Source organism: Poeciliopsis prolifica, unplaced genomic scaffold (genome assembly GCF_027474105.1).
Source record: "Poeciliopsis prolifica strain line A6 unplaced genomic scaffold, Auburn_PproV2 SCAFFOLD003, whole genome shotgun sequence".
NCBI classification, from domain to species: Eukaryota; Metazoa; Chordata; class Actinopteri; order Cyprinodontiformes; family Poeciliidae; genus Poeciliopsis; species Poeciliopsis prolifica.
The window spans coordinates 4,721,937-4,733,544 of NW_026562378.1; the positions used below are offsets into that span (position 1 = coordinate 4,721,937).

At 41.0% G+C, this 11,608-nt stretch overlaps 1 protein-coding gene across 4 annotated transcripts in view; it reads left to right on the plus strand.

Annotated features, from left to right (window-relative positions):
- The window catches only part of cdh4 (cadherin 4, type 1, R-cadherin (retinal)), a 266,478-nt gene extending 255,937 nt beyond the window's left edge, over nucleotides 1-10,541 (plus strand). For all 4 annotated transcript variants that reach the window (XM_055026953.1, XM_055026954.1, XM_055026955.1 and 1 more), the window contains 5 exons: nucleotides 2,258-2,494; nucleotides 3,127-3,360; nucleotides 3,447-3,586; nucleotides 6,614-6,778; nucleotides 8,667-10,541. In XM_055026953.1, the coding sequence (XP_054882928.1) occupies nucleotides 2,258-2,494; nucleotides 3,127-3,360; nucleotides 3,447-3,586; nucleotides 6,614-6,778; nucleotides 8,667-8,873 (983 nt within the window). In that variant the 3' untranslated portion in view covers nucleotides 8,874-10,541. The remainder of the gene's footprint in view (nucleotides 1-2,257; nucleotides 2,495-3,126; nucleotides 3,361-3,446; nucleotides 3,587-6,613; nucleotides 6,779-8,666) is intronic.
- The last annotated feature ends 1,067 nt before the right edge of the window (nucleotides 10,542-11,608 follow it).

The following is an 11,608-nucleotide window of genomic DNA, read 5'->3' on the forward strand; positions in this document are numbered from 1 at the left end:
AGGACTTCTGGTGCTTAGCGATTTGTGGCTCCTTTATTATTTACACGGTGAAGTCCTGGGTATTTTCGTACGGCTTGAATGCAGACAGGTCGGTGCGGCAGGAAGACAGCTGGCATAAGTGCAAGTGCAGTTTGACGTTGTCTCGCTTAAAAATGTAATGCGCCTATGAAAAAGACATAAACATGGATTTCGGTGCTTGTTGCTCGTGAGCTACTGTATTTATTTTTCAGTAGTAATGGTGCCTTTACAGGTTATGAAAGCTGCACTAGAGTGCTAATGCGCCACCATACTGTGTAAACACAGATGCCGGATTTGAGGTGATAACAGGGCAGATGGTTCTGTTCCTCCTCGGCCTGGACGGCACAGCATCCAGGACATCCAGACAGGATTTCTCATCTGGATCGATGGGACAAGATTGTTCTACTTTGCCTAAGACTGTCTTACCTCAGCTTGGGTCCAGAGCAGGCAGGCCGGTCCCCATCCCTCTTATCTGCTTGTGTCCTCTTTTAGGCTGCAGAGTTGAGATTTAATCTGATGTATGTGGACTCATGGACACAACCGGTTAATGATGGGAAAATGTTTGGCACATATTCGGTCCCCTGCTTGGGACATTCATCAGGGAAATACATTTAATAAATGTTCATGTTTTTAATGAAGCTCCAGTGCTAATTTTTTTAAAGGACGGAATGAAAATACCCTTATCAGATTTAAATTGTAAATAGATATATGTACGCCACCCGAATATTTCTTTATGATACTCTTAGTATGGTGCACCTCTCTGCTTACTTCCCATACCAATAGCCTGGCCATTACCTTCATACACAATCATCTCTCGCCAGATCTGTGTCTATGATTTCTACCATTGAGTTAGATTTCTCCAGTTGAATTACAACCAAGCCAATCAGGGAGCAGAAATCCATGTTGGCCACACTTGTTAATGTTTGAATTAACATTAGCAGCACTTCTCTCTTTGCAGTGGAGGATGATTGATTACAGCACAGGTAATTTCTGATCATCTTCATAGCGTCAAACCGGCGACAACTCTTACCAGAACTGCTAGAATCCATTCAAATGTGTTGGTTTCCACCCACTGACCCACAACTATCAATCTTAATCTGTGCATCTCTGCATAGTTTATCCATTGCAAAGCCACTATGGATTTGTATTTGTGGTCGTTGTCTTGTTGGGATGACCAGTTATGTTAAAGGTTTCAGGTGTCTTGCTGTTAAGATGAAGCTGAAGAACTAGATTCACAAATTCAACAAGCTTGTTGATAGGCTAAATGATACCCAGGTATCTGATACCCAAGTATCTGATACCCTAGATCTTTAGATGGATGCAGCTCACTTATCTAACTATACTGCCGAACTTATAAATGCACATTCCTTCTAAATGTGTCAGCATTTAAAATTACATAAATAATCTTTACCCTGGTCCCAAATGTATTGCCAAGAAGCATTGACGAAGAAATAATCAACCAATCCTAAATCGCTATACTTTTTCAGTAAGTTTGTGTACACTGTAAAGTTATTTTTATTGCAAAGGTTGAGCAGGTTCAGCAGCTCTTCACAAATTTTTGCCCCAACATCAACAAATTAATTGGAGTCTAGCTCTGATTTACACCAAGGTGGCTATGGTTGCCTATCAACAAATTTTTTTGGTCCCTATATAAAATATTTACCTTCACAGCAGAGTTCAGCCTGATTTTGGTGCTTTGAAGTTTTACTGATAGGGAAGAAGCCAGAGGCTTTCATTCCTGTGTTCAGCAGAACTGACTTTAAAAAGCTGCAAGCAATATTTCTTATTCAGTTCAAGAGCACATTTTCCTGTTAGCAGCCAGGAAAAATACCCAGAAAAAAAAGAGAATAAATTGGTCCTGCTTTGACCTGGCATTGAGAACCGTACCTGAAGTGGTTATAATGATGAGCTTGTTTTGAAAGGTTAGTGTTTGACTCATTTCTCAGGGGGATATGCAAAGAGCACATAACAGAAATCTTTACGAGAGTCTCATGCCAGATAGTTCAAACTTTTCAGGGCAATTATAAAGGCAAAGAAAGGGAACATCTGCTGGCTGTGTCCACTCATTTGTTCCATGTGTTTGGTTTCAAACTTCATCCACTCCATAAGCAGACACAACACATCGTCTTCCCTATTGTTTCCTTCCTTGTTCCTTTCTTCTTCTTCCCAGTGTCCTGTCATTCCATCTAAAGTCTTCGGTCTCTCTTTTGAAAGGCGTCGTCTCTTCTGTCTTCCTCAGGTTCGCCCCAGGCCAGCGGGACTGGGACGCTCCAGATCTACCTGATTGATGTCAACGACAACGCTCCCGTGCTGATACCCAAGGAGGCGCAAATCTGCGAGCGAGCCCGGCCCAACTCCAGAATCAACATCACGGCTTCGGATGCAGACGCCGAGCCCAACGTCGGGCCGTTTGTCTTTGAGCTGCCTTCGTTTCCTGCCAGCATCCGCCGGAACTGGACCATCTCCAGGCTGAGCGGTAATTAAACGCTGCGTTTAAAACCAGATCGTGGTGAAAATGGACCACTTGGGACAAAACGCAGGCGAGAGAGAGAGAAAGAAAGAGTGCAAGATGAGCAAGCTGCTTCCTCAGTAAATTACAAACCGTAATCCTGATGCAAAAAATATCTCCATTAATCCTCTGGATTGGGGGCGGCTGGAGGCAGTGAGAGGGAAGGTCCGAGTTTAACAAAACGTCTTGGAAAGCTCGCAGTGAGGAACACGGGTGCCATCCAGCCCTGACGTACGATCTATCGTTTGTGACAAATGAGATCCATTCGTCTCACGGTCCCCCGAGCAGCCGATCTGTCACCTAATCCAACAGGATGGATGCATCACAGCAGCTGTCTTGAGGACAAATCTGATCACATACCTGGATCCGACTCCCACAGAGGCTCTTGTCTGAGGCTGAATGATAGATGCTGAAGGTTACACACTGTAGTTTTAGATGTTTCTGCCTTCAGTCACACATGTCAGAGTGATTGCTCGTGTTGAAGCGGCTGATGCCGTGCACTCATGCATGTGATGTAAACAAAGGATTGTTTATGTTTTAAAAGATGTCTTATTCCGTCTTCCCTCCTCTCACCCACCTTCCTTGTCCGACTTCGGCAGGCGACTATGCTCAGCTCAGACTGAGGATTCCTTACCTGGAGGCAGGCGTCTACGTGATCCCGGTCATAGTGTCCGACTCGGGGAACCCGCCTTTGTCCAACCGCTCTATGATCAGGATCAAAGTGTGTCCCTGCGACAACAATGGGGACTGCAGTGCTACAGGGGCAGTGGCGGCCGCTGGCCTCGGCACCGGAGCCATCATCGCTATCCTCATCTGCATCATCATACTGCTGAGTGAGTGCGACTCTGTAGAATGAATGGCTGCTACTGACACGAGTATGAGAAAAGATACAATTTTTTTTTTTTTTTTTTTTTGCAAGGTATGGTTCTGCTGTTCGTGGTGTGGATGAAGCGCAGAGAGAAGGAGCGGCAAGCAAAGCCCCTGCTGATCGACCCAGAGGACGACGTCAGAGACAACATCCTGAAGTATGACGAAGAGGGAGGTGGAGAAGAAGACCAGGTACAACTGATTACTACAGATATTCACACACAAGGCAAAGTAATACGCAACACTGACAAGTGAAGATAATAACACTGATTATCCCCTCATCGTGGTACTTATTTAGATCAGGGCCATGATGTGTTGAGATTTTTCAGGCCTGCTTTTCGTCGTCAGGCAGGTTTTATTTAACAGAGTCCCTGATTCTACAGGTGGGGCAATGATCAGGCCTGGGTGTCTCTACTTGACATTTATCTTACAAAAAAAAAAAAAAATAAGAATACATTTTTAGGTCCCCCTGCCATTGTTAGAACAATGGTTCAGTCCAAGTGTAGGAAGAGCACCAGCAGTATATGCGGCTTTTAACTACATAGACTGTTTATTAGTCAAGGGGATGTTATTAAATATCTCCAGGGAAAACTTGCTTAGTTCATTTATCTGGAAAAAAGAAAAAGCTAAGTTAAAAAATAGCTAAATTCTTCCACTAAAAGGAACTGCTTTCATTTTAGCACTCGTTTCAACACATTCATGCACTTCGTTGACCTCCCGCAGATAAAACACAGATTCAGCTCATATTAACAATGTCTCACTTTTATTGAGTTTCGCAGAAAGCTGTTGGAAAAGGTCAATACACATGAACACTCTTGTGCTTTATTCCGCCTCGGTCAACGAAGAGCCGACAAAAACTGCATATGAATCTGACGTAGTGCAATGAGCCGTTTGAAACCGTTTTTGCAAGATTTACGACCTGAATGACTAGCACAAAGCAGCTTTTCACACATTTCACAAAGCATCTCTACTCTCGTCTCTTGGAACGATACAAAACCTTCAAACTTTTTACAAAAGCTTCTACATCTGCGCAGGGATAATTATAGCGCCGTTCTGTCTGTTTAAGGGTTTTGATCATGATCCGTATTGGCAGTATTCCTGGTACCTCAGCATGAACCAGCAGCCATTTGGGTTCTGAAAAGAAAAGGCACTGACAAGCTTAAGATTCCTGCTGATTTCTTCAGGCAGAATAAAACATCATCCGGATTTTGTTTTTTTTCTTCACACAAACCTCATCTTATTAATTCTGATTTGTTGTGCAGGTTAAAAGTTTTATGTAAATAAATCCACTATCGTTATCTTAAAGCTCGGCACAGAAGAAATACAATGAAAGTGAAAAAAAACAACATTTAGGCGAAACGTAGATAAAGCCTGCTTATTTTTCAGTAAAGCATTCTGTTTTAGGTACGATGCAAAATGCAACGTTTAAACAAATATCTAAAAAGTGTGTGATAATTTTGTTGATTGCCAACCATGTCTTTCTATGCTAAATATGTTGAAGTTTAGGGATGGGAAGCTGCATATTCCTTTGTCCTGTTTTCTATGTAATTAAAGTCCCTGAATTCAGCGAGCTGAATTCAGAGCAGACAGTTAAATAAATAAATGTTATTTTGATTCTCACTTATTTCCAACACCTACACACACCGATATGTGGAGAGTAAAAAAATGCGAGCAACAGATGGTTGTGGTCCTCGCAGGCCTCTTAACTGACATGCCTGGATGAAGATTTAATGGGCATATTTATGAATCATATGTAGGATAACAGTAAAGAGATAAACAAGCTGTTCTGTTTCTATTGAGGAAATTAGTGGGGGGAAAGAAAGTTTTAAAAAAGCAAACAGGAGGACAAGAAAACTAAATGATTGGATTGATTTCCAACCAGAGGAGTGTATCTTAATGTAAACTGTTGATTTTAGACCATATCAGCAGGGCCAGCCCAAGCCTCCATGGGGCCCTAAGCGAAATTTGGTTTTGGGCCCCTCTAGCTCTGCTAACAATGTGGACTGGCTGCAATCAGCAGTCCGACCATTAGCTCATTCATATACCTTCTGTAGCATCTCTGGTAGTGCTGTTTACATAATATAGGAAACATTTATTGGCCACCTGATTTATCGACCATTTATTTTCTGGGCGCTGATTTTCTTAATTTTGGGGGATCGTGATCGGCCAATACTTACATGTGAAGCATATAACATCTTTCTAAAACCGAAGTTATAAAACAACTCATAAAATAGGACTCAGCAGTTTTCAACTCAATACAGTAATTTTATTTACCAACAAAAATAAAATCTAAAAAACAAGTTTTGTTCTTCTTGAACAACTCTCTACATCAGTTTGATCTACAAAATTAATAAAAATGATATTTTTCACTTCTAACACACCTTAGCTCCTCACTGATAACTCAATTTCACTTTCCAGCCTTGCATTCAGCAACTTACCAAACATGAGCCATGAAAAATACTGAGGCAAAAAACCTACATGTTTTTTTCTTAGCTGTCATTTTCAAATAAAAGCATGAGTGGAAGATTACAAAATTCTTCACAACTGCGGTCAAATTATTGGGTTGGACGAATGTGACCGTCTCCAATATTGGGGGGACACGAACCCCCCGTCCCTCGCGGATCCTTCGCCCATGGCAGTACCTACCGTTACCACTAAGAGCAATTTAGTTTTTCTTTTTATCAATAAAATAGTTTTTACATACATTATCAAATATATATTATTGTTAAAACAAATCAGCTCATAGTGAAATTGTGTGTTTTAATATTATAATGACAAATTATTATTAAAAAGAAAAACAAAATCAACTAGACTGAGGGGGCCCCTTTGTAGCACCAGGGTCCTAAGCGGCTGCTTAGTTTACTTATGCCTTGGGCTGGCCCTTCATATCAAGATCATACATTTTCTGATTGATTTAAAAAATTTATTGATTTTAAAATAGTCATGAATAAATTCTTAAAAATATGAATAAAAAGCTGTGTCTTTATTCAGTAAGTACTTTTTAAAGTTATTTAAATAACACTAAATAAAATACACTGTTATTTTGAAGATTCAGTTCCTGTGTCCACTTCAGTCTCGAGGGCCAAATATAAAGCTATGGACGGCCAATTTGAGTTTGACACTGAAGACATACTAGTCTCTTCACAAAGAATTCTTTGACTGTTGTGGTTTTGTGATGTTTCCGATCCTCCTCACCGATTTTAATCTCGTTTCATTCAGGACTACGACCTGAGCCAGCTGCAGCAGCCGGAGTCACTGGACCACATCATCAGCAAGCCAACAGGGGTGCGCCGGGTCGACGAGAGGCCCGTGATTGCTGAGTCGCAGTACCCAGTCAGACCCAGCGTCCCCCACCCGGGGGACATAGGAGACTTCATAAACGACGTAGGTTTTTAGGTCGACACCTTCTTACAACCTCCTCTGGGATCCATGACTTAAAAATATTTCATACATCCATGTTTTTATGCTGGCCACCTGTTTTATACTTAAAAATAATTATGCTGTCGTAACAGTTTCTGGCTAATATCAAGCGATTTTCCTTCTGTTGTGAGAATTAACTTTCTGCCAGCAGCGTTCCTGGTAGAGGCATTTGTTCTGCCTCTCAATCAGCTTTCAGCCGATGATGAATCATTCGAAGCCTTCCCGGTGGGTGAGCCGGAAAAGAGGAGTTTACTACACTCTTTAAAGTCAACTGCACCCCTGAATCTGCTTTCCCAGCTGGAAAACCAGCTACTGAAAACACATTTTTGTATTTCACAGGGAAAACTTGTAGGAGAAAAGGTTCTTTGGTCTGTTTTTAAGGGCTGCACAGGTACGGAAAAAGACAAAAATCAGACAAGAAAAGAAAAGATTTGTATATTCAGATTTCTTTCTTCCTTCCTTCTCTTTGGGTTTAGGAGGTTGAGGTAAATCTTCCACACATCCAAAATTAGATATTGTATTTAAACTTTAAAACTGGGCTTAGAAGGAGTGTTTTGGAAATTTGAGTTTCAAAAATTAAGTAATTTGGACATGAAGAATATATGATTTCCCTTTGGGTTGAATATCCTTAATGCATTTGAAGGATACGCACTTTAAAACAACAAAAAAAAAACCCTGCAAAGTGGCATTAAAGAGCCTTTTTGCCATATCCATGTGACTTTTGAAAGCACCTATGCAGCCAGGAGGGTACTTGTACTACATCAAGCTGGCAGGGTGGGTCCAGGGAATGAGGTAGTAATGATAAATAGTTTGTGCCACCAGGCAGCAGCAGGCTTTAAAAGCATGAACAAGACCCAGAAATAATTTCCAGCCAAAGAGTAAGAAGGTGGGGAATATATGTACTTTAAATTTTGAGCAGCCAACAGGATTACCACACTTGTTTTTTTATTGATAATATTTTTATATGTAGAACAAGATGCTTCTGCCATTTTAAAGTAGTCCCAGGTGCAGGGGATTTCTCTGTCTCCACTTCTGACTTATGAGGTCTTGGAAGAAGCTCTGGAGCTCCTTGAAGGAAATGCGATCACTACACTTTTCTACACACAGCCTCCTTTGTGAACAACAGCGTTACGACTCCCATCCAGGAGTTTTTAGCCATTAGTTTCACTGAATAGCTTTAGCACCCAGAATCAAACAAGAACCATTCAGCTTCTTTGCACCACAAATCTGGAACAAACTTCCAGAAAACTATAAAAAATCTAGACTAAAAACCCACCTGTTTAGAGTTGTATTTGAAACGTAATCAATAATGAATTTAATGTTTGCACATGACTTAATGAAAAGTTTTGACGTGTTGCAATGATGTAAAGCACTTGGAAATGCCTTGCTGCTGAAATGTGCTATAGAAATAAAATTTGATTGATTGATGATTGATTGACTAGCTCAAGAGAAAAATCAACAAAGCTGTACAAGAGCATTTCTGCATGAAACAGCAACAAATTTCAACCCAAATAGTTCCATTAGGGCCTGGTGTTGAGTTTGGTCAACCAAGGACTGTCCTTGCAAATTACTCTGTGGCAAGAAAACAAGTACAAAACATCAGTTTCTTGTAATATTGTTTACTGTGCTGTCCTTGATTAAATAATTATGAATTGAATTGAATAAATGGAAACATCACAATTGAAAAATTGTGCTTTGCTCCTCTAGAGAGACCAACTCTCAAGTTTTTTGTCATTCCAGAAAGGCTCCTAATGATTTAGTTTTGTGTACATAGCAAAAGTAAGCTTCTGTCAAAAGCTTAGTTCTGGCCTCGTGTAAAAGCAATTTTCTTCTTCTCTCTTTACGGCTTCAGGGTCTGAGGGCCGCCGACAACGACCCCACCGCCCCGCCGTACGACTCCTTGCTGGTGTTCGACTATGAGGGTAGCGGTTCGACCGCCGGCTCTGTCAGCTCGCTCAACTCCACCAGCTCAGGAGACCAGGACTACGACTACCTCAACGACTGGGGTCCGCGTTTTAAGAAGCTGGCAGATCTCTACGGCGGAGGAGCGGACGACTGAGAGAGGGGCGCTGGTGGCGGGGGGGCGCGGACTGTGGCAGGGGTCTGCAGAGGCAGGAACGGTCGAGAGAGGATGTAAAGTACCCGACAACAAGAAGAAACCATGGAAGAGAGCTGAGAGGAACGGACCCTTTTCCATGGGTGGCAGTAGTCGGCCGAGCCTGCAGACGTGAACTCCGCTGCAATGCAACTGTATTCTGGCTTTATGGTTTTTAGTGCCGAGTTTGTAGTGTGACATTTTCACTTTTACTTCTTTTTCTTTTTTTTTCCGTTCTCTCGCCACGCTGGACCTGGATTCTTCCGGGGACGAATCAAGGCGGGCCGCGAGACACACGAGTAGTGAATTTTGTGCTTTGATTGATTGTTGAAAACAAAACTATCTCCGGCTTTAGTCTCACACTGAAGAGAATGTTTTTATTTCGAGGGAAAGAGGGGGAAGGGGGCGCTCACCGACTCTCTCTTTAACTCTTTGTCAACTTGAATTTCCTTAGAACAGAAGCACTGTCATTTTATAAAGTGCCTTTTGTGGTGTGTTTTTGTATCAGACTCCTGCTATCTCAGGATTGGTTGCTGTTCGTGCAGTACAACGGGGGCGACGCGCTCTGTTGTTTGCCCCGTCATCCTCAGACCAGCCCTGCCCGTCTCGTTTTGTTTTATCCTCGCCCAAACGCAAACATGCAAACAGCCCCGGCAGCCTGTCCCAGGAGAGGGAGGACACAACCCAGGGCGGACTACCGGATCCCATAACCCATCGAGTTAAAGAGTTGTCGAGGGAGGGTTGAACCACCCTCTTCTCAAAGAACCTGCTCAGTCCACTAGCATCCTCCCCTAACCTCCAAAACCCTGGTCTACCCAGTGTCAACATTTTTTTATACGTGTTGGGGGTTTTATAATTTATTGGAGAATGCTTGCCTTTCTTCTGTGGACTCATGAGGTTTTAAGGAGCCTTTGTGTTGAGACGCTTGCCTGCCCCTTGTATGGTTTTGTGTTGCTAACTCCACGGTGTAAAGCTTAACGTAGGCATGATTCGATTAGTCCGAAAAACGTTGATCGAGGGGAACTCAAATGACTCGCAACGAAGACGCCTGAAGAAGATTCTTTTGGTCGCCTTGAACATTCTTGTTTATTCTTGTTTCTTTTTTTGGTTTTGTTTTTTGTTTAGGCCGACAAAGCTATTAAAAGGTGCATGATTTTTTTATTTTTATTATTTTTGGTTTAGTTTTTTGTTTTCTTCAGATGTTTTACTCAAAGCACTTGTTACTCTGTGGTGAGAATGTGAAAATAGTCAGCAGAAACTATATGAATATACTCTGTATAAAGAAACTGAGAAAATAAAAAAAATACTGTAAAATACATATTTTTCAAGTATCAATGACATGTAAGAGGGAAAATAAGTATTGACACTGGTCAGCGTTTTGTCAGGAGATAGATGCATAACGGGCCTATCACATTCCAGACATTGGTAGTTATCCACGTAATCTAAACGCATGCAAAGAAATCGAAACAAATTTCAGTTTTTACGCAGAATCTCAGCTCTTTATCGATTCAATATTTGTGTTAGCTAATTTACTTGTAACTGATGAAAAGGTATTTTATCACCATTGTATCACAGAAGACCTTCACAACCTCCATGTGGTAAATAAAATAATTAGTTTGGTTTACAAATTTATTTCTGAACTTATAAATGTTCTTGTCAGCAATGTTGAGGGGTATTTACTAAAAGTGAGAGAAATAATTTCTATTTTAAACCAGTCATGATCATATTATCTTCTCACAAAACAAATTACAATTAAAAAGACTTGGAATTAGCAGGTCAAATTATTCTCCAAAACAATAAGTAATGGATTTAAATAAAATGGTCTCTATGCACGTTTAATGCACAAGATTGGAAATTGTGTTTTATGTTTGCTGCAGAACAATTGCGAAAGTCCCTAGAACATAGCCTAGTCAAAGTTTTTGGACGCCACCATGTCACATTTGGAGGAGGAATGTCACTATGTTCGCACCAAACGCACCACAAAAACAGTGAAGTTTTGGGGTGGAAACATCATATCATCTTTCAGTATATGGAATTTGATCATCTGAAAATGGAACATGGGTGGATTTTTATTTTTTTTAAGCAAGACCATGAGCCTAAACACAACCTTGAAAATGCTTAATGGGTTTCATGGAGAATATTCTCCAGTTACTTTGTTGACTGGACAAGTCAGCTTTAAATCCAATTAAAAATATCTGGAAAATATGTACAGATGAGCAAAGGAGATGCTTTAAAATTATTTAAGACGTGTCAAAATCTCACCTGAGCATGCGACTATTTACTCTACACAGAGCGACTTAACACAGTCTGAACCAACAAAGGCTGTTTTATTACGTATCGACAAATTCCATGAATCGTGCGCAACAAACTGTTTTTGACTTCTTTGTTTTGATTTTTGTGGATTACCTACGTTAATCTAATGCCAGTATGGTGATGGATAAAAATCTTTCCTGAGAAGAAAGTCAACAATACTTATATTCCCTGCTGTAAAGGTTGCTGCTCTCCCTCTCAAGCTCCTCAGTGAGCTTTGGTGGCCCGTTCATTTGTAAACAAAAAAAAAGAAAGAAAAAAAAAGTGGATCTTTTGTTAAAACACAACTTTTCTCAGAATGCTTGCTTTTAAATTTTCTGCTTCAGTTCTGCTAACTTTTTTTCATTTCACATCTTTTTCATATAAAACCTGCCCTATCGTCTGCCTCT